The sequence below is a fragment of the Bradysia coprophila genome, unplaced genomic scaffold (genome assembly GCF_014529535.1).
Source record: "Bradysia coprophila strain Holo2 unplaced genomic scaffold, BU_Bcop_v1 contig_151, whole genome shotgun sequence".
NCBI lineage: Eukaryota > Metazoa > Arthropoda > Insecta > Diptera > Sciaridae > Bradysia > Bradysia coprophila.
In genome coordinates, this window is record NW_023503423.1 from 5,616,069 (window position 1) to 5,640,681 (window position 24,613).

Here is a 24,613-nt window from a genome sequence, read left to right on the forward strand (position 1 = left end):
AAAGTAATTGACTAACTGTTGCTGCAGAAGCTTATTTTTCATAGTTACATTTTTGCATTGTCTGGCAATGTTTTTTTTTTGTGTTGTTGTTACTTCTTCTGAGGTTAATTCGTGATATACTGTGATGATGAATGGTAAGTTGCACAGTAAATTAATGATGTTCTTTCACCAATATGTCATCTGTTATTGACAGCAACGATAAACATAACTGATGAGCTCTTTTGCTTATGTGATCTTACATAGTAAATTGCATGTTCAAATTAATGAAGTAAAAGATTTTTTTGGCAAAAGGACTGCAACTGAATCGAGTTAAGTATATTGGTGCGCTGACATGTTTGACGTATGTGACAATGATCTGAGAATATTTAGGTAGCAAAATACAAATGAGAAAAGGTTAAAATTGTGAAAGTATAGATTGTTGAAGCAGCTTGTAAATTTGACGGTTAAAGTTTAAAAAAAGGGTTTGTTTGTACAACACAGCTAACCTGCATGTCCTCGTTGCACAGTGGAAAATGTCCATGCGTTGTAATGGGAAATTCCATGGGTCTCGTTTCTTTCTTTCGTTCTATTCGTTCCACTTGCATTCCATCCATTCCATAACATAGAAATAGCGCTTGTCTTTACGTTTCAACTCTACGTGTGAGTGAAACGCCTCTCTCAAGCTCCTTTTGTTGGCAACATGTGGAAGGATATGGGCCGAACAAAGGTACGAAACGTACGAAAATTAGAATCTAAGTTTAAAAGTCATTAACTTGTCCAGGGTTCATTGGTTAAATATTTCCTGTACACTGAGAAAAAAGATTACGTCTGACACATATAAAGTGTGGCAAGGAAGTTATACGCCAGACACGTATGTGTGCTAACGTACGACACGTATTGTTACACATACGTCTTGTATAAAATACGAGTGGCATGTTTCTTACCTTAGTCATCGTATATTATACAGTGACTATGTATGGAAATACGTGTCGTGTGTAAGTACGCACACGTGACTGGTGTATAATTACCTTACCACACTTTATACGTGTCAGACGTAATATTTTTTCTCAAAGTAGTACCTGCAAGATGTAAGGTTTGATACCGAAGGGAAAAATGAAACACTTAGAAATTGACTGAGTGCCATCTGCAGTCACGATAAATGGAAATTAGTTTGAGGTGCCTGGTGAGCTATAAGTATCTATCTATCGACTATGTGTCGCTGTTATCAGTACTTATCGTCGATTTAACATGACACCTCCTCATGTCGACTAGGAATTATATTCTACTCTAGTATCCGTTGCAGAAGGCTGATTCCTTGAGCTCTTTTTGGTATGTAACCTACTGTAAAGAGTGGAATTACTCTCCTGCCCGAAAACCCTCTAAAACGAAGTAACAAATAAATTTAATCAAACCGAACCAATATTCAACTTTATTCAGCACATTTTTCAATCAATATACTCCCGTCGCACAAAAACGTTAAAAATATGTCGTTCCGAATTATATAAATGGATATGATCGATAAACGAGACCATATGCCAATCTATATACAAAATGAACATGTGTGGAATACACACAACACATAATTTAATACCTAAACTGCCAGCCAACCAGAGGCACAAAAAAATGCTCAGGAAAAAAGGCCTTACAAAATCCAATGAATAATAAAATATTTTCTTCAATCTCCAAAACCACAAAACTTCATTTATTATCAGGCATAAAGCATAACATGTATTTCGTACTACTAGTCTTACTAGAATTGCTTTTTTTCTCTCTCTCGATGGTTAACAATCAGCATAATAAATATATTCAGCACCATCGAAACGAAACGAAACGAACTGAACAATCGTACTATAAATCCACAAATGAAGAAAAGAAAAAAAAATCCGCGCGCAATTAAAAATTGCAAAACGTTTGTAACGAAATTTAAACAAAAATAAATTTCATTTATTTTGACACACACACAATGGTCCACGCCTCCGCGCCAATCAAACGACTATTCTTTGTTCCCATTGGTCCGTCCGCAACAATAAAAAGGTTGTTACATTGACTGGCTGTTTATACTCATATATAGTTGCCAAGAAATATACTATGCGCCGTCGCGGACTTTGTTTGTCTATAGACTATATGTTTGTTCACTTGTCTTGAGAAAGAGGCATAATGCGACGTTATCACATTCTACCGTGTTAAAGAGAGCTGCATTATTGGTCTACCTTCGACGATTGTACGTTATATAGAAATGTGTGCAATTTTTCGAGAGATTTGTTTAATACGTTGCGCTCACAAAGCTTCGTTGGTGAAGGGCTTAGCTTCAGTATGGAGAGATTTTATGCGTTTCAGGTTCAAGTGAAATGCATTCTGAAAGCTTCATCGAATAGAGAAGAGAGAATGGAGAAGCTTGAATTACTTTATATTCTGAGCTGTATCAGTTACACCAATTGTTGTTTTGTTTGATGATTTTTTTAATGAATTTTAATTCTTATAATAAACAAGTTTTATATCTCTCGGTGGATGAGATATTTGGACACAAATATATAGAAATTTTTATGTAATATCTGAATCACTATAACCTATAGTAAGACATTTGATCACTGTTTCAATATGAAAGAAAATTAAGTAAGTTTTTCGATGTTTTGCACTAACATTGCGTTCAAAAATAACATTTCACATCAGACTGGCGCGACAGTGGTATTTGGAAAAATGCTCTAACAACATTATACCATTTTGTACACGAACTATTCTAGCGAATCGTAGTTAAAACGAATCATCAACTTATCAGCAACCAAACTTGCTAACTCGTGACCAGTTTGTGAACTGAAGCTACCACAAATCTGAAGAAAGCAAGAGTTCTGGGTACATGTCAGTGTAAAGGCATACATGTTGAAACGTAGATTTTAACAAAAAACTCATTCTTTACCCATCCACCTCCTTTTCAAAGTTTTTTGTGTAGCGGCAACAAAATGAATTATTGTGAACTGTTTTCTTCACCCAGGGCTAGTGTAGTGGTATATTAACTCAAAGGAAAAAGAAACGTCAAAGCTTTTTTTCAGGAAAATAAAATTACCAAAAATTTTCCGATTTTTCCACTTTTTTCGCGGGTAGTTTTTAAATTTAAATATGGGCTGAATTTTGTTTTGAAAATAAAAGTTTCTTTTTGGATTCTTTGTTACAACTGTGCCGAAGAAGCCAATTTTGGATTTTTCCAAACGGAAGGAACAGCTGCAATTTTCATCTCAAATTTGTTCCATTTTAAATTAAAAAATTTTTGGTTAAAAAACTTTTGGTTACTTTGTAACCTGATTATATTCAAACTGTTACAAGAGAAATAGGAAAAAAGGTAATTTTTTCGTTTTAGAAGATTTTAGTACCGCATTTGTGTATGCAAATATGTAAATGTGTTTCCATTTGTGAACTTTGGCCAACCCTGTAACCCTCACACTCATCATTAACTGAAAATAATTACCATCATCATAAAGCTGCAGATCTCACCTTTTCAAAAATACCAAACAATGCACATTGCAACGAGACATTGACTAAGGATAAAAAGATGAAAAGTAGAGCCTTCGTGGGATCCAAGTCGCAGCCAGGGTCAATAAACATACGAAAAGAAGACTTTTTATTTTTATACCGAGTCATGAAATGTATTTAACATGTTGAGGGCGTCGAAAGTTGTGCTTGAAACATGACAAGGTCGCTTTTGTCCAATGTAGCATGATAAATCTATTACTTCATTTTTTGACATTTTGCTGCATACATATTGCGAATATGGAAATTTTACTTTAAGAAAAACTCTGATAAGCTCATCAGGCAAAGAAGTAAGATAGGGGTATAATAGTTAAATTACAGCAATTTATCTTTGACCCTACGCCTGATGTAGCTTACAGCATTCTCAATAACGAATACTTCGCTTTAAAGTCTGTACGTACTGTGGAAACAGACTACAGACAACTGAGTTGAGTAGTCAGTACAACAAATTCATGTTGCTTTGTTTTGATCAATGGTAGTGATATCAGCATCATCTGTTTCCCAATATTCCTAACTTTCGGGTTGTACCGATTTGACATTAATGCTGTCAATAAAGTTGATAACGGGACGTTAATCGATAACAGATGAATAGTCGTCCGAAAAAGGTTAAATGAAAGAAGTATCTTGTTTTACCCACATCCTCCTTACTTTTGAAAGTAAGAATTTAGTTATCAAGTCTGTCTTATGTTTTACAGTTGTCGGCTAACTCTACGGACATTATGCATAACAATGACTCGGCACCTATTGATTTAATGGATTGTGTTCGCTGAAAACAAAAAGAAAATAGCTGGAAGCAGTAGTTATACACACATTCTTCGAGTAGAAGTTTAATTCAAAATTAGAAATGATTTTTCGTTGTTTTACTCGATATTTATACGCTGTTCGGAATAACATAACTATACACAATTTAGCCACACTTCCATCATATATATACACATAATCGAATGCAACATTTTTTTTCTTGTTTTTTTTCAAAATAAATTTTCTTCAAGTCATTCGAATCAAATTGATTTAACATACTCCTGTTTCAATTTTAAAAATAATTATCTTTTCAAATGTTAATAACATAACGTTCACAACATCGCCACTATACCCAATGCCGTCGAATTGGAAATTGGAATGGGAGTTTCGGCTACTCGAAATCAATTCGAACGAATATTATTTCGATTGATTTTGGTTAAGCTTTAGATTCATTGATGGACATTTTGATGGCATTGTACGTGTAATTGTTGTATAGTCGATTATATATATTTTACGATGGAATTCTTTCAATTAAAATCGGAGAAGGTATAATGCCATGTACGTAATTATGTTCAATAGTTTTTAGTTTCAGATGAGAGATCATTATCGTTAACATTACAGGTCGATGGAGATGGTTTCCAATTCCAATTTAAAGTGGATAGTCAAATTACATCCGATTCGATTTTCCTTTTACCATGGATTAAACCTTGATACTGTTGTCTCACTGCACAATTAACTGGCTCAATAGTAACATTAATTCGATAGTTTCAAGATGATATCTGAATTATGGAAAAACATTAGCGGTAGATTATTGTGAAATTATAGTCGAACATGGCCATACAAATTATCTGTTATTGTTCTAATATTAGCAAAGCCGATGTCAAAACTAATGAAGTAAAAGATTTCATGAGTTTCTGCAATGAAAAATGAAAAGTCTCGTTACATGTGATTATTGACTTCAACGCTCGACTGGGCAATCAAACTCACACTCGACTTTTTATCCGTTGGTCTGTAATAACATAACTGCCGATGAAAAGCTGAGTGTGAATTTTGTTTATCCGAGGCGAAGCCGACGTAAGCATGACTTTTCATTTTCATCCCGAGTTATATTCACAACTTTTAACATGAACTACAAAACAATAAATGAAGTAGTAGATTTACTGACAATGTGGAGATTCGCTTGTTGTTTGTGAAATGTAAAAATCGATTAAGGGCCATAGGCAGAATGATACCTATCTAATAAAATTCTACTTATCGTTGTTGAAACGGAGTTTTATTAAGTAAAGAAATGCATGATGCAGAAATTGAAGTTGTAGATTTAATGATTTTGTTGCGAAAACTCTACAGTTTCTTAAAGCTTAATAAGTTAATGAGTTAAGTTGTCTAACTCAAAGTAAAAATATGTGATCTTGGTAATCAACCTCATCTATACGTAGTGCACCATCGTCTAGGATTTGTTGTGGCATTAGATGGATATGTTTTCGCTACGGCCTTATTACAAATACTAAACATATAGACTCATTAGTTCCAGTAAACATAGTGTCATACCCGGTTTTATGCATCGTGAACTCAATATTCACTAACATGGTCACTGGTCAGTCGTTCGGGCTACCAGCATAATAATAAAGTAAATTGATCTGATGAAAGGGAATCATTCCATATTAATGTTTGTATTGTTATCATTGTCATGAATAAAGTGTAATTTTTGTCGCTATACAATGTATCGTAAACACTGTAATTTGCTTCGTATTCAATGTAATACCGAGCTACAGTGTTGCAATTTTGAATTATTTTTTTTTTATAGTGGAAATTCTATTGACACAAATTTAATTTACCACAACAATGTTTAATGGCAACAATTCCAATAATAATTGCTTTACAAAACAAGTCAATTTTTATGAAAAATTATGACACAATTTTTGATATAACAATTGTAAATTCGAAGATAATCTACGATAAATATTTTATTAATAAAAACGGAAGTACTTACATGATGGTTGATTATATAGTGGACAATGTGGACATCAGGTGAAAAACATGATTTGATTTATTGTTAATGACGACGCTGGCTAGTTTTTTTGTTGTTGAATATGTAACAAGTCATCGGAATGGTGATTGAATTACAATCAAAATATTTTTACATTTCTACTCCACTCACTGATTTAGTTATACTAAAAATAATGGAAAAATTCGTTTGATGTTGAAGAATAATAGTAGTAAGGTGTCATTGCCAAGCTGGGACCACTAGCAAGCAGATAAAAAAATTATTTGATGTTTTCGTTTCGTTTCGGATGCAGACGAACCGCTAGAAGTTCACAGCAATCGTAATATTTTACCCAATTTTTTTCAACTGAATCATACCTCAGTGCGGATGATTTTTAAACCTTGAAAGTACATTTAATTACCTTTCTAATGACTCCCTGCACGACCTTTTATGGTGTAAGACGTTTCATAAGAAAAGTTTACCATTTTTGATAACTCCCCACTAGCAAAACAAGGCGTCGAGGAATTTTTTGGAAATTGGTTTGGCTTTTAGGAACGAATACCTTTCAAGTTACATGTAAAAAAATCCACTGGAAAATGTGTTTGCTTTCGGTAGTATGTTTTTCAAAAGAATCCCTCATGATCAAATAGGTCAAGAGGACAAATTCAGGCCATTGAAAATCAAGTCACTCTTTATAGCATGATTTAGTATACCATAAAGCATGATTTGTATTTAGCTGCTCTAGATTTCTGTTGAATATTTATCGGTGCTATTAACCTTTTTCAAAGATAAATCTTCAAACTGAGTTGTCTTGTTTAAAATTCTAACTTTGAATACTTTCACTAATACAACACTGATAAAGTGCAATGGAAAGCTTGTGCGATTGACTAAGAATCATACTACATCCGATCTATGAGACTACTCACTACTCACACGGATTTTCCATCTCATTTCAATAAAGGGTTCAATTTTAGGAAGGAAATTGTTCTATGGTATGAACGTTGCCAACTTTACAAAGCTGAACTGAATGCAATGACTGTAAAAAGTTCCAAAAAGCTCTCATCGTCTTTGGTAATTTCCACAACTTACTAAGTATATTCAGAAACAGCCTCGTTAAATCGCCTTCTGGACAGTCAGTACTAGTTATTTTCATGTGTCGGGGCCGAAAATGAGGGAGTTTCGATATTTTTCTCAGGTTTTCGACCCCTTACATGAAAAATTTTTTGAGTACCTGTTTTGGACGATTGATTTTAGGCACTTTCGCATGTAGCCCTCACTTCGTTCGGGCTACAACAAGCGAAATTGCCTAAAAACAATCGTCCAAAACAGATACACAAATAACTATTACGTATCGATTGAGGAGGCCGAAAGAGTTATGTATTACGAAAGTTGAAAAATGCGAAGCTTTAGCCGCGTAGGCTTACATATCCGTCACTTTCGGCCCGTGGGTTTAAATTTTTTCTTTCTTTCGTCACGCAGTAGGAAGCAAAAAGAATCAGTTTTTCAACAGTATACGGCTCATTCCACAGTAACTTACATTACATTCCCAGAATTGTATAGGATTCAGCCGATGTAACGACAATAATACAAGAATTCTGATGAAATTCTTAGAACAATGTTAAGTTGATACACATGCAGCGAGATAAAAGGAACATGTGAATGACAGCTGGCACCTATGGGAGAGAATTCGTATTCTCTCCTTTATATGCCAACTGTCATTCATATATTCCTTCTATCTCGCTACATGTGTACCAACTTAACATTTCTCTCGAAATTCTATAAAATTCTGGAACCGTAATTAACCATATGAACAGGCAACAGAGTATGGATTTGGTAGAGTTTGAAGCTTTTGCGTACCCAGTGTAACATTCAGGAGAAATTTCAATCAGAGCTTCGCATCACACAGACGAAGAAATGAGTATAAATAAATGGAAACGTTATACGATGCTGAATGGAAGCATGTCTTAATTTATAAGTCAGTATTACAGGCTCAATGCGTTTCATTAATTGAGAAATAGAATGTCATCGAAATGTAAGCAAATAACTGAGAATGACCACAATGCAGTAGTAGATTCGACAAATTAACAACATTAACAAATATGGATACATTGCACTTCGTATCTATAGAAGAATCAAAACCCCGTCGTCACATACATGTTGTACGGCTTATAAAGGTTTGAAAAAACTTTCCTAAGTTCACATCGTATGAGACACAAAAGTCCAAACTTTGTTTAGCTTTTATGGTGGCTTAGCCACAGACCGCCACGAGCCTACAAGGATAGTGATGAATTGGAATTTCATTTTGATTATGATTCGCTATACTTGTTCGTGTGCAAATTGATATAGTGTTCCGAAAGCATTGCATCAAGTACCACTGTCGCCAAGATAGTTAATCCACTTAAATAAAGAAAATCAAAATTCAAAAATTTGAAATCGTTCATTGTTGTACATCGTGTCGCGCTCAGATGTATAAAAGCCCATAAACAAATAAAACGAATACCACTAACAAGTAAACAAACATTGGATATACCGTTCGGTCAATCAACGAAAATATCCATTATTTTCGACGATAATTAGATACTCGGTTCTTTTTTATATCACTAATTTCGTGGTACATCAGGTGCGCGTACACACGAATGAATTTAAACTCTTTCAACATTATTATTTACTGGTCAAGAATATAATGTTTTTAAACGACACCTCACCGAAAATCATTCCGAATCATGAGCATCATGAGTCGTCAGAAGTATGAACGAAAAAAAAAACTTCCAACAGAGGAGAAGCGGTGGAAAAAAACTTAAATTCATTTTTAATCATCACCTTTGCCCGTCTCCTTTTGTATTGTAATGATGGCTTCTATTTCAATTTTCTGAAATTAGACCAAGGCTTTTTCTCTGCATTGTTATTTCGATTGTACTTACATTAAAAGCGTAGATGGTTTCGATGTTCAAAAATGTTAAAAAGATGGACATCTGAGTGATTGTTGAATGAATGATGTGTGTATTGGTTGGCTAATGTTTCAAATGTTTGATCAGATTTGGTTGTTGGTTCGTTTTGTTTCTGCATCAAGTAATATCATGAATGAACGAGTAGAATGCCAACTGGTGTATGTCATACGATATAAGTGTATCTTTGATGCATATATATATAACACTTCTCGGTCGATGATGATAATGATGATGATGGGTTGTAAAGCATCCATCAACATATCTTCGCTAATCTATTTTTATTTGTTTTAGCATTGAATAGTCATGAGCTTCTGGAGTAGCATGGTGTAATACTTACACCAGAGTTGGTTTTTTCCTCTTTCATTAAAATGGATTGTGAGTCCATGGTTGATGAGAAGGTACGTTGACTCTAATGCAACGTATAATATCAGAATGATTGAATTTCGTTGTTTCAACTAGTGTGTACGTTTTTTCGGTTGATTGTGCGTACAAAGATGGAAAAAAGTCAAAGTCAAAATTAAAAAAAAAAAAGAAAAAAAATATTTATGAATGAACCGATGGTATAAGAATGTTCTCTTGTCTTACAGAGATGAGCATGGAAATTGAATGTTTTTACCACGATTTTTTCACTGCTAGTTTCGGATATCATAAAATTCGATTAAAGGTGTCGGATGTTAAGCATTTTTTTTTGTCAAGTCAATTTGTGTTTAATTAAGAGCACATAGCGGTCGGTGTGTACGGCGACGCAAAGTAAATAGGAAAATAGTGACGGGACAGTTTTTTTGTGTCGCGGTTTGATGTGAGAATTGATATGGAGATCTGATTTCGAAGTGGTTGACTTTGTTTTAGTTTTGATGTTTAATACCGATATGGAATAATCGATTTGTTTGCTTAGCTAAACATAAAATGAACAAGAAGCGATGCGGTCATGGTAAATTATTATTTTTACTGTATGTTTACATCAAAGTAATAAATTAATTACGCAATTTGTGATGCGGTGGAAGACACCATTCTGATCATAGTTTCTGAGCGATTCGTTCTAATTCATAAATGTATGTATAAAGTGTACATATGGGCCGTCCATCGACCCTATTCAAATATCTATACGTTCGGTATCGTGTGCTCTAGTAGAACAGATAAAATCTTAAATTAGTTCATTGTCAGGTCGAGGTCTGTACTCACTACCAAAGTGACGTGTCACGCAGAGAGTAGATAACACACGTCAAGGCGGAAACAACACATGATGTCACGCGAGACTGTAGTGAGAGGTTGGCGGTCTATGATCTACTTTGCATTTAAGGCGCTTACGAATGCATTAAGCTTCTATCGCATTCCACCCAAATAATCCATTTCTCCAATGGAATTAAAAGGAAGCTCAAAGCTTTCGAAAGCTCTACAACAAAGCCCACAAAGCTCACAAAAGCCAAAAACTATCCATTTCACGTCACAGCCATGGCGCCGGATCTGGTCGACCCAAGTGTCTCTTAGACTGTCTCGTGGCCATACCTAGACACAGCAATGGGTTAAAGATTCACAGTCAGGGCTACGAACCGTGATCATTGAAGCAAGAAACTGTATTTTCACTTGAGATAAATATTTGAAAAGAAACACCTAATGTGACCAGTTAGTCACCCTTGCCCTTGTCATCATGTATGTTCTGCAGTTGTAAAGGGAAAAGAGTTTCGAATCACTATGTAAAAGGGAAAATGGAACTGATTGACATCATAAGTGTGATCGAAGGCATTTTTTAAAGGGGAAAGTAAATTTTAACAGAAACTAGCAGGGTATCTAGGAGGTCACATCGGAATCTGTGGTCATTAGACAGATCTTCTTTGAACATTTAACAACGAGCAACCTTCCGATCGACCGGATACGCTGTGTGTTACGACCATCACGGATAATTTCTGGTATACACGATAGACTGACTACGGATAATGACTCAAGGTAACGACGTCACATTTTGGTACTTAACACAGACCTCAACTAGAATTGATCGCTTTTGTAGAATGAACAAGCCAATATTTACATCCAATGTACTCCAGTTTCACATTCATTTCAAATGCCGACAACACAGAGTTGGCCGGAAAAATATCCTGAAATAATTCATTCAGAAATTGTTTGATTTCGATTATTTCATTTTTTTCTCAATCTTTTCTCCAATGGCCATATAAATCAAAGAGCATTTTCTATTGTGCGCATAGTACACCTTTTAAAAGCAATTAAATTTTCATGAACTTTCCGGCAAATTTCAACACCAACGAACCATCAAAATTCAATGTGGACACTTTAACTACGCTGAAGCTTGTCAAAAAGTACAATCCGTCATTCGTTACCACTTTCATTGTCGATCGCAAAGAAGCGCATAGCCTGACCGGAGACGATCTTAGGAAATGCGAAAATATGATCACATTGAAGAAGAAGAAGGAAATCAATGCAAAGTATACCGGTCTGTGGAAATCTAAAATCAAAACGGCGAGTTATGACTTCCGGAATAAGAAGAGGCCAAAGACACCACAGCAGGGAAGTGCGAAACAGTCGGGTAGAGTTGAAAAACCAAAAACCCCACGACTTGGAAGTGCAAGGAGTCAGTCAATGGTTGACAAGAATGTGAAGAGCAAAGATTTGAAATTTAGACATGAGAATGTGGTCAAGAAAAGGATTAAGAACATGAAAGAGATCTTTAAGAGCAACGTTTACACGAATCACAGCGCTTCGACTATCGACGGTTCCATTAACTCCCCCACAGGTGAGTTTACTTCGACTCTTAGTCCTGCTTTTTTGTAATTCAATTGCGTGTAGGTCACTTACCCACTCCGAAAGACATAATCGAAAAAAGTGGAAGTAAAGTGAAGTCGTTTTGGAAGTTACAAAAATCTACGAATACTTTGACGAAAGCAGGCAACAACAAGTAAATGAGTGACGTAAGTCAATCACGAATTCCTTATCGACTTCTCTTATTTTACCGGAAGAATTGAAATCAGCCCAGACAAACGTACTGTACAGCATGAGACAAATGCTTGCGGTGACCACATCACAGTCACATTGAAGTCAAAAGCAGAGGGAACACCATCAAGAAAAGCTCAGATTAATACCCTAAAAATATCCAGACGTAGTTGCTTCTCCCTGCTCAACATAAGTAGCTCCAGCGACTGCAAAGTTTTGTACAAAAATTGTTTCCTATGCAATCGACGGAAAGATTTGAAAGTTTTCACGAACAAAATCAACTCGCCTAAGTTCAGGTATGGCGCTGCTGGAGAACGCGATAAATTTGCCGAAAAGCGACTGGTTTTACAATTGCGGTCTACATTGATTGGATTCCTGACTACAGAATATCCGATTCATCGAGTCGAAAATGCAACTGCGGCACATACGATCGAAGAGAGATTCGCAATTACCGAGTCATACGTTAAGACCGGGCTGGAATATATTCTCGGATGCACAATCGGTAGATTATCCAATTATTTTGTTGGGTCTGAAGAGGAGTCTGTTGGAAAGGGAATTGATTTCGCATCGAAATTGTCGTACAAAGTTACTTCTGTGATACTTGTTACAGTTCTAAGCTTCTACATCATCTACTTATTGTACATGAAATTTGCAAGTGTTTTCGTAATAAAATGATTGGCTTCGTTGACAGACTAGATGGACTTTGTTCTTGTCGATTCTGTCGATATATCAGGCATTGGAGTAAGTAAGTACTCTACAATCTGCACATCAACTACCTTAGTTCAATCAATAAGTCTTTTGAATCACTCCTCCATTTGAGGACAACTGACGGAAAATTACAATTCCATTTCGACACCACTTCGTATATAAGATTATACAAAACATTTCTATAATCAAAAACAATTAAATTGACGAACCGAACTCCTATCGTCAAATCTTTAAATGCAACCGATTCAACTGATTGCTTATCTCACTTGTTCCAATCGCATACCAGTGGTTAAAATGGAAATTAGGTCTTTTCAAAACCCATTCGAACGCACTACGCTACACACGCAAAAAAAACGTTGCAGAAAAATCCATTTTCGATCGGTATGTTGGCTCTTTCCGTTTTGTGTGTATACAAAATCAGACAAGAATAAAAAACCAAACAACTGACGATCGGCGATCCGATGCTTGGTGTGTACACATTTGTACGTATGTGTGTTTATGTTGATTTTTGCAAGAACCACTGAATGAATGTACTACACCCAGAGAGATATCAAGTCAATCAGGTTTTGCATCAATTCGGTTCACTTGAGGATCATTATGCAAAATTACACAATTCTTCGAGACCCATTTATGTCTCTATCATCATTCAAACGTCCATCCGTTTTGAATGTTTTGGCTGCACACAGCTATATATCTACACGAAAGTGAATATCTTAACTCAACGAGAAAGATGTATGTTGCATATAACATAAAATTTACAGATTTTAACATATTTTTGAATGTGATACTGGCATAATGTGGATGCTGTGCTTTGTGGCAGAATCTGATGGCATTTTAATGTAAGCAACAAGAAAAACTGTGTCGATACCAATGTATCTTCTCGTCGAAATTGCATTGAAATGAGTTTGGAAGTTATTTTTTGAAATTTGTTCTCTCATTTCGTATAATATTGAGTATTCGGTTTTTATTATTTGATTGTTGGCGATGGAATTTCGCATTTACATTTTGTTTCTGGTGGAGGACCATGCAATTCAATAACCTCATGAGTATAAATCAAATAGAATGTGTGATTTGGGTAGGTGTTATGTTCTCGTGAAGTATGATTATTCGAACCGAAATTTTGTCAGTTTTTCATGGGCCAGGTACATGTGTGATAGTCGGATATCTGAGAGTAAAGTATGTCAACAATATCCAACAAATCGTAAGCCATTTGCAAAATACTTATTTACATGACTAGGGATAAAAAGATGAAAAGTAGAGTTTTCGTGTGAATGTTCTTGATCCGAGGCGTAGTCAAGGTCAATAAACACACGAAAACGAGACTTTTCATTTTTATCCCGAGTTATGAAATGGAATTTACATGCTGAGGGCGTCGAAAGTAGTGCTTGAAACATGAAAAGTTCGGTTTGTAACTTAGTGAAGGGCCTGATTGATGAAGAGAGTGAAAATCTTTTTTAATTCACTAACCCTGCTCGAGCTCCTACATAAATAACTACGTTGAACGTCTAGAATTCCGTTTTAGTTTTTTAGAAATTTATTTGGAGGTATTCCTCGACGATTTAAGTAAAGTCCAGGGTGCAGAAAGTTGACAAGCCGCAATTAACTTCAACGTGTGTTTTACTGCAGAATATTTCGCCCGAGGCGAAGCCGAGGTTGACAAGACATTGTGTGAAATAATGTACCAGCATACGATTCTAGTTGTATGACGGAATGAACTGTTTCTGCGCTAAAACATGGAAACATACATTATACGACAAAACAATATTTCTTTAGCCACTGTTGCTTCACAAATGTCAACGATAACAAGCTTCGTTAACATTGCCCACGTCTCAATATTCACAACGTAAGTAAACTGGTCATAGATTTATCCACGTACGTGCATGTTAAGCGAATCATAATAAAAATCTAATTGCATGAGATCAATGAAAAAACTTGTTACATTTTCCCTATGATTCGCTTAACATTCACCTGGATAAATCTATGACTAGTCTCCTTATATTGGGATTGACTGCTAAGACGTGGCATGTGTTAATTATTATTTTGCTGATAATCCGTGTGTTTGCGTCTTTCCGGAATTGCATTATTTATCTTTATTAGTGGTAATTAGTGCAGAAATCATTCAATATGAAAGAATCGGAATATGAGCGCCTCGCTTTGTTTGTCTCATGTTCCTCGAGTTTAACAAACTTAAAATCGGCATTTCTTCTTACGCAACAAAGCCTTCCGCCAAGAACGATAGAGCTAATTTCTCGGTGAGATTTTTCGTAAAAAGCACACCCAAGATTCATAATTTCGGTTAGTTGGACTGTTTGGTTTGGAGTCAATGTGATTTTTCTTTCTTTTCTTTTTTTTTGCAACATCGAGTGCATTACTTCCATTTCTTTCGATTTTGTTTTTAGTTTCTCAACTCAAAGGTTCAACAAAATTTATATCTGATGTGATACGTACTTCACTTGGATGTAAAGGTTTTACACACACTAGCTGCCTGAATGATTTGCGTCGCATTGAAATTCAATACAACAAAAGGTAAATTATTGCTCACCTCTATAATCAATTTATCAACAATTTAAACATTTTCCGGTGCAAAAAAAAGTTGGTTCCAAAAATTACCGGAACTAAGTAGTTGCGACAGTTTTTTTGTTCTGAACATTTTTTTTTAAATCATTTTTTTCATAATTTTTTTCTAAAACATTCAACATATGGGTTAATATACTCATATCAAAATAGACAAACGAGAATGGGTGTGCAGGTGATCAAATGGCGTTATATTTGACACATTAGTTCTGGACTGTTGAACATTTTGTTCGAAATGTTATATTTTGGTAGCAAACAACAAAAAAATGGTTGAGGATTTGTCTGTAACAAAATTACAGGTTTAAAGCGAAAAGGTGTTTTTATGTTGAATTAAGGTATACATTCAGAGGGATGGCCCAAATCGAACTTTAATTGTTTGAACGGGAACCCTATTATGTAAAACTAAATGCTGTTATCAACATCATGTTCTTTTTTTGGAACTTCTGTTCAGTTCATTTACGACGTGACAAAAAAAAAAAATAAATTTCTCTAAATGTAATTTGTAAACACGCCAAACGATCTTTACACTCGCGTGAAATACCACATGTTTTCTGATTTGAGACTAATTGTGATTTGTAATTGTTTCCACAAAAATTTCGTTCAACAAATGAAAGTCTAGATTGATCTTTTACAGTTGATGCCAATCAAAATCGTATCTAAGTTTGCTTCAGTAGTTTCACCAGCTGCTCCACTCATATGTGCACCATGTTTATGCGTGTTTAATACTGTTTATCTGTCTAGAACTATAATCTCGAGCTTATCTCCCTAGGGAGTTTTTACTTATCTCGATATATCTGTTCTCGACAGATAAAATATGATATGCACCTATTGCCAGACTGTTATTTTGACGTATAGGCATTATGGCCCACGCCTTCGGCTATGGCAATAATGTCCTACACGTCAAAATACCAATCTTGGCAACAGGTGCATAATATATATTATTCGCGCTTGCGATTATAGAACCCGTATAAAGACGTATAACCTGTGTGTTGGCAAGAATGAATCAGCTATTAGAACAGCTGAAGCAAACTTAGATACAAATTTGGTTGGCTCAAAGGACTGTTTATAGGATTGCAGATGGAAAATTGTTCGGAATCACAAAACAAAAGTTTTATAGAATTACATCTCAGTGCGTGAGAAAAAAACGTCGTCGATTTCATGTCAATTTTCTTCGAGTTCTACGAGCCGAGGAGATGTGTCACCGTCACCATACAAATTTTTTTTTGTGTGGTTTCAAACAATTTGACATCGTCTGATCATAAAAAGGACCTATTTTTGGTCAAGGCAATCTTTACATCGATCTTGCACCAAGAAGTCACGATGGCACATTTTTGACACAATGGTGTTATCATGGCTTCTTGATGAAACAGCGATTGATGTCTTGGCCAAAAGTAAGTCACTATAGGTTATACAGTAAGATAAATTCCGTATACTTAAAAAAATCAATTAATTTCGGTTCAAGCACGCCGTGAGAGTGTGACTTAAGTAGTATGGATGCCTGTTCAGTCTTCACAATCGTCTGATGGATATAAGCATCGTTCAAAATTTATTCCGAAATTTTGTTAGAGCTACAGCAACGATAAAACATTAATTATCTTAGCCATTATGAGAACAAAAAGAATCTCTGAAAATGAATCTCCTTTTATGCGTTAGACAAATTTTTGCAGACTTCTTAACGAACCATTCAAACAACCAAATTTAAAGAAAAAAATCCTTAATTTAATAATGAGAAAAATGAAATAAAAACAAAACAAAAAAAAGAACAACAAGAAGCTATATAATACACCACGCACTCAGAAAGATTCAAAGGTTATTATATGAAAATCCATAACAGTTTATTATATGCACGCGATGGTAATTTTCCATTTTTTATGTTAATTTATGCACATGAATTGAAAGATTATGAATGAATTTTATGGAAAAAAGAGCAATGAGTGAGTAGAAGACCTTTTTCTTCGTGTAATCATAAAAAAACAAGTTGAAAGGATATCATTCTCTGGTAATGTATATCGCAACTGATAATTATTTAGATTTGGTAGGGTCATACAGTTAAATAAGCTAAAAACGCATCTTTAAAGAGGGTGTGTTAACAGAAAGTAAAACGATTCATATCAAAACCTATCACCCTATTGTTTCAAACTGTATTCAACATATCGATATCTCAGGCTTCAAATACGAGACTGATGATGCTAATTAACGTGTCACAGACTGCCACCTTGTCAGAAATTTTACTAGCGGATCTATTACTTCATTTTTTATCTAAATATTTCCAAATGATGGATTTCAAATCTTTTACTTCATTTCTTTCAACATGCATTTTAACACTGCATTAGTAAAGCTTGTCGTGTAGAATAATGCTTTAACCTGTTATAGACGGCTGTCAGCTGTTATCGACAACGACAGCAATAATAAACGACAAGCTCTCAGTAATGAGGTCTTATATAGCAAAAAGCATGTACACAACAAATGAAATAAAAGATTTCTGAAATCAATCTCTGAAAATCTTCGATCAAATGAAGTCATAGATCAGATAGTTAAACTGTTAATATGCTTGCCATCTATGACAGGTTAAGATGATTAGAATTAACTTTGAGTTTTTATTGTTACAAGCGGCCTGATGTTACAGAGTCAGTCCTTCATGTTGTCTTCAATTTAGTTTAATGCATTCATATCGCCATTTAAAAGAAAACCTTTACGATCAGGTTCGGCATATTCGTATGTAACAAAATGTTTGGAGAAAAAAGGTGGAATAATTTTCGCCTACGTCATTTCGTCTCACAACATATTACATCCACACATAATGCCACCATCAGCATTTTTAGTTATTTATCGACGAAATATAGTTCGAAAATAATTTTTGGATGGGAATATGGGAAATTCGTCAAATGTACGAAAATAAAGTTCCGAGAAAAAATCACATCCCTCTCATCTGTCTTCCTTTTATGTGTGTCGGCGATATACTGCATTGTCATTTGGTTTTGCTTGGCTGGATAAATATAATCACAGCATGTGGCGGTTGGAATAAAAGTAATAGTGGCGAAAAGCGGTGTAGATTGTTATCAGAAATTTGCTTCGATTTATCGGGAAAATTTGTAAATGTAAACGTAGGAACAATGAACTGGCTTTTAAGTTCCTGTCCATCTTCCGAAATTTCTCTGCAAGAGGAAAATACATTTGAAGAAGCGCATTGTAAGGATTGAAGATGAAGACTGAACACTGAACTGTTACAGTCGCAGCTACAGAAGAATCTGATACGTACCTCATGAGAAGAACTTCTGAAATTTGTTCTAAGAACTTTACGTCTGGATTTAGTCAACCCAAGATATTCCTCTCTAAATGGATGGGTGCATTAGTGCATTACCCTTTTACTCATATATGGAATGTCTGAATAGACATGACTGTGTCAAATGTCTACACTGAACTGTTAAGTTGAGATTGATTCATCTCATCTGCATTATTGAGTAAGACGAAACGAAACAAATATTTTGTTTATGTGCCGGTGCAATACCACCATAATTGCATAACATTTCATCCAATCCTATTCCACAAGTGTATGCGCGCTATTTTTATCGCTACATTAATTTAATGAATGTTTCCATCTTGCGTTAATGAAATAATTGCTAATAATGGAAATTAAGCGTTTAATGAACATTGAATTACACAACATAAAATGAACACACTGTGGATTGTGTTCAATGGACGAGAGAATGAAAACAAAAAAGTTGAAGTAAAAATAATAATAAATTTTTATGTCATCGCCGACGGGTTGTTCACGTTAGATGAACTGATCATGGACGGAGAGTGAGTAAAACATAAATGAAGAAGTAATGTGTAAGTTAATTAAAAGAAGAAAAAATTGAAGTTATGAAAAATGGGTGTCGAATCAAATTGCCAAAACTTCAAATGAATAAACCATTTCGATAAGAAGGTATCAGGAACATGTCAGTTAAATAATTTAGAACACAGAGTCTATGAATATGTCTTACGTCTTCGTACGTAGTATATTGACCACATTAACTGCCCACTTTACGATTTTTGTGTGAAATTTCCCGAACCGAGACGAAGCCGAGTTCTCCAATAATTAAGGTGATGTTTAGTAAAAATCAGATAAATGATTACGAGATGTAGTCTGATTGTCTTCTCTCGCATCTTTTGGGGTTTGTACGGTGTAGAGCACTGCGCCGTTCAGCCGATGGACAGTTGGCGGCTAAAACGTAGCCGACACCCTTCGGCGGCCGGCTAGTATGATATTTATGGCGGCTAGCCGGCTCAGCCGGCTGAATAACATAATTAAAATACAGTAGAAGAAAAGTGAATACCGTTAGGTTTACTGATTTGGGACTAGTTTTGGATTTCAAATGATTCCACACAAAATTTGTTTAACCAATAAAGGACCAATATTTCACATTCGGAATTTTTGGTAGGCACGCGATCGCCAGCTGAAATGAAATTAATCTAGGTCCTCTTTTGTTAAACACATTTTGTGTGGAATCATTTGGAATCCACAATGAGTCCCAAATCAAAATACCTGACGATATTCACTTTTGTTCTCCTGTATTGCTACAATCGAATCAAATCTCATAGAAGTACGCAAGTCAGAAGTCAGTTACAGAGATATTTGTTTCATATGGATTAGACGAAACCGCTTCCATTCAAAAAAGGAATCAAACATTCAACAAAGGCTTTAGCTGTATAAGCTGATCTCATTCGTACTACAACTAAAACACGCGCACGATTTACCATTTCACATGTAGTACATTCATGACTTTATTGTACTGCCCTCTACCAGTCGACAGGTGCGTACACAATTTTGTAAGCCAACGAAAAAAATTCTCCCAAACTGTGTTAAAACCAAAACTTTCGCAAGCCATCTTCCGCCGCCGATTTTTAACACGGCTGAGGCGGCTGAGAAGGGTATCGGCGGCGGTTCCGGCTGATGTGCTTTTTCGGCGGCGGCCTCGGCGTGGCTGAACGGCGCAGTGCTCTAGTACGATGGCATTTTTTTTTTTGACTGAAATCCGTCGAGTAAAAAATTAATTATTTTTCTCTCATTGACTTTGTTGCAACACGATATTTTTCAGTGAAGTAGTGAAGCGTACTCTATCATGAAGAATCGGGATAGAATTGAGAAACTTATGCTGTAATCTTCTCCTGGGCACAAATAGTCACCATTTTGGGTAGTCTCAGTTCTAGTGGAAACTTGAATTAATCGTCTAAGTTGCTAATATAAATTGTGTAACTCTAACGTACAGAAAGGAAAAAGCCAGCACAAGTCATTTATATGAAGTGTCTGATTAATCGATGTAATGTATTCTACAGTTTATTGTTGTGAAAAAAATCGTCAAAGAAGAAAAAAATATGAAAAGAAAAACGTAAGCCGAAAAATGACATTGATACGAATTCTGTCTCGTCGCACGTCTCTTTAAAAACTAACCGAGAATCGCATCTCCTTTTTTTTGCGCATACTTCAGTTTTTTGACAAACTATTGCCGCCTTTCAAGTATTTCTCTACATTTTTTCCATTCAACAGAATTATATGTCGATTTTGAAATCTCTTGGATAAATTTTTTTATTTTTCGTTTGTTCGGTTTTATTTCATATTGCCATTCTTATGCTCTCTTATTCAATTAAAACGCGATGAAATATATAATACGATGACAAAAATTAAAGAGAAGAAAAAAACGGTGAAATATAAATATGATATATAACAAGTCAAAGCAAACGAAAGAATAAAAGGGAAATGTATGTCCCGTTCCTTCCAGAACTTTTATAAAATATTTGAGCTCTCGTTGAAATAATATCTTTATATACAGAAATAATTGCAGAGACAGATGGGAGAAAAGTCTCAATTTTTTTTCTTCTTCAATATTATTTTACCATGTTTTAATATAGAAAAAAAAAACCGCGGTAAAAAGGCTGTTTGTATATAGTTACGATCCTGAGCTTGTTACGAGCGAATCATCCATCGAAGCACTATTTATATTATATTACATTTAATCGAGCAAGGTCTTTAGCTTTACACAATTCGCATATTTATTAAATTGTATTTAAACAACAAATAAATATATTTAAGTCACCAGCTGCTGTGGCAAAGATATGTTGTTTGTTTGGTCAATTCTAATGACTTCAACTATAATAATGTCACAAATTGCCGTTCATTATCATTTTTATCGAGGAGGCAAAGTCAAATTGATGAAAAAACCCAACCACGCTTTTTGCTTTGATGGAAATTTTGAATTTTTAATGCCAAAATGGTTTTTTTTTGTCCATTTCATTTCATGGCTTTCGTGTTGTAATGATCAAAGTATGATGACATCAAATTGTATAATTTGAGGACTTTTTTTTGCTTTCTTTAAACGAATTTGTTTGTGGGCCAAATTATTATAATTTTGGATAATTTGCAAAACTAATTTCTTTCGACCAATCGGCAGAGAATAACAGGAAAACAAGTGAATTAACTAAATTAGTTACTTGTGAAATGTAAAGTGCCGTTCTCATTAATTGTCTTGTGTCCTCCAACACTCTTTTCATTGATTCAACGTCTAACTGAGGCTTTAATGTTTTTCAACATTAGTTTAGCATAAGTTTAGCATACCTCAAGCTTTATGAAACAATTAAATAACGAAACACTGTAACTATGCCCCACGTATATCTCTCATCAATGTTCATTATATAAAGTTAAATATAATAGAATTGCAAGTTAGTTTTGGTTTAAAATACCTTTTCTCGGACTGTTATGCGCTAACTTAAGCAAACCTATCATCTAGCATTGTAGTAGAATATTGCCCATTTCAAATATAGGTATAATTACGACAGTGTACCATGAAATATTTTAATTTTTGCACTGTTTCAATGCTGTTACTGTAAATAGGACTATTTGACATATAATTGTTCTACTACTATGCTAGGTGCTTTGTCCCTACTAAATAATAGGGTCGTTTTTTCTCGTTTATTTTAGTCATAACATAAACATAAAGCTCAGATTATCTTAATCTGAACTAAAATTGAAATGTTTTACATGACCTGAATTTACCTACAATCTTGACTGATTTACGTAAATTTTACCTGATTTTTATATTTCAGATGAATTGAGGTCAGGTGAGATTTAAATACTCTCACGTCAACCTAAAATTCAGGTACAGGGCAATGGATACCTGAAACTCAAAGTTCCGTGTGTGTGAAATTTTGTCAGTGAAATATAAACTATCTCGGCCAAATTTTCTGTATCTACATCATACTTAGTGCCACTGGACTAGCAGGCGAAGACCGTGACACTGGACTAGCAGGCGAAGACCTTTTGTCTGTCCATTACATCTTTGCGAGCTCTCCCAGCTTCACCATTAAACCAAAGTTCATGGGTCAATTTTTTCATATTTTCTGGGCTTATTGCAAGTTTTTTTGGTACAAGCCGCAATTCAATGTTCTGCTGCAATAGCTTATTTTCAAAGATGACCGAGTTACTCGAAAAAAAAACTCTGGCCCGAACAACCTCATTTAATTTTACCGAGCCTTTGCGTTATCGGTTGTCGAAAATTGAATTTGGGCTAGGTTCGGGACGAGCTTAAAAATTTTTCGATCAACTCAGCCCTACTTATTTTCAAGATCTCGTGCAATATTCTAGGACTATTCTAAATCTGTGCTCCAGCTTTACCATTTACTTCACATCATTTTCTGCCAGCTGTGATGTTTCGAATCATTTCTCAAACTGAAAAACTCAGTTGAGCTAACTAAATGTAACGTAATAATGGTAATTTTGTACTTAAGCTTCTTTTTCTCCTTCTACACGATCTGAATCGATTTGCAATTTTATAAATTCTCAACTAAAGACGGAAAAAAGATTGCATCAGAACATATATATTTGATGTGAGAAATGCATGCATTGGTTGATAGCTACGGCAATAATCTTACAATTACAAAGCGAAAATAGTACAATTTAGTTTTGGTTTCTCGTTGGCAGAACTCTTATTATTTAATCAGCAAACGATGACATGTGGAACATTTATACTGCACACGTTTCATACACAATTTTTTACTGTAAGCGTAATGATCATCAGAACAACAAATCAATAAATCAATGGCTTATTACATCGGTGTGATGATTGCGATTGTCAAATAAAATATTGAAATTATGATGTTTCGCAGTAATAAAATATATTTTTAGTACCGCCCTACGACCGTTAAAAAATGTTATATGATGATTGGGCTACCCTCTGGCTCAGCATTAATCATACAAAGCGAATCTATATCCATCTGAAAAACGTTTTAAACATTCTCCAAAATGTTTACCGTAGGCATACATACAATATAATGCATACGAACCATAATAATAATCATAATAATAAACGACGTGGTTCAGTTAATCAATTAAGGTTGTGTTGCTGTCGATATTATTTTACCCGTCCATATCGTTTTCAATCATAAAAATTGAGTTGAAAACAAAAATCAAAAATAATAATAAGTCATAAAAGCACAACAAGTAGCTTCAAATATGTTCGCATTTAATTATATGTTGACTTTGACGATGGGCTCTACCTACTCGTATTTTATGGAAATGAATTCGGTTGTGCGGATGGTAGAAGAGCGAGGAAAAAAAATTGCTTTTTATGTGATTTCTTGTTGTTGTGAGAAATTGATCACGGAACAAAACGGATCACGATAAATTGATAGACAAACTGAAAATATTGTTGCAAGTTTAGTGTCTGTCTTACCACTCATGCAATTCAGTGGAAGAAAAAAAAATCAAAGTCCAAAGCGAACAGGTTTTACGATTGAATAATAAGTTTGAGTGGCTGTAGTTATATAGTCTATACTACAGAGTCTTCTCCTTCTGACTGTTTTTAAGCTTTGAAGAGCCACTTCATTGAGAACATATCATTCTCAAATTTAGGAGTTTATGTCGTTTCCTGACAATATAAGTGATAGTATGGGGCAAGTTGGGCAAAGAAGTAAGTTGGTCTTATCGCTAGGCTTATTGCATTCTTCGCGAATAATATAGTAATTCCGTTAAACTTGTAAAACCGGTTCGCCATTCACTATGTTTATAACGAACAGGGCCCGTCAGTGAAATTTAGACAAGAATTATCTTCAGCTGTTTGTAAGATGGTACACGTCCACTCATGCAAATAGAAGTTCTTACCCTTGTTTGTACAGGTTAATTAGTTACAAAACAAACACGAACGTGGTATTGGTAAAACCGTATGAAAATGAAGACATA

The 24,613-nt window shown here is 34.9% G+C and overlaps 1 protein-coding gene and 1 long non-coding RNA gene across 3 annotated transcripts; both read left to right on the top strand.

Annotated features, from left to right (window-relative positions):
* Positions 1 to 786: 786 nt before the first annotated feature.
* Positions 787 to 13,461, top strand: LOC119074722. The gene is made up of 3 exons (XR_005087225.1): positions 787 to 978; positions 2,594 to 2,596; positions 13,448 to 13,461. It is a non-coding gene; the product is annotated as an uncharacterized LOC119074722 (long non-coding RNA).
* LOC119074633 lies at positions 11,244 to 12,808 on the top strand. 2 transcript variants are annotated; one of them, XM_037180904.1, is made up of 3 exons: positions 11,244 to 11,920; positions 11,974 to 12,082; positions 12,144 to 12,808. In XM_037180904.1, the coding sequence occupies exons 1-3, from the start codon at positions 11,404 to 11,406 to the stop codon at positions 12,790 to 12,792; spliced, it is 1,275 nt and encodes a 424-aa protein (XP_037036799.1). In that variant the 5' UTR covers positions 11,244 to 11,403; the 3' UTR covers positions 12,793 to 12,808. The 2 variants fall into 2 exon arrangements, with proteins under 2 accessions (XP_037036799.1, XP_037036800.1); XM_037180905.1 differs by having other exon boundaries at positions 11,974 to 12,808.
* Positions 13,462 to 24,613: the final 11,152 nt, after the last annotated feature.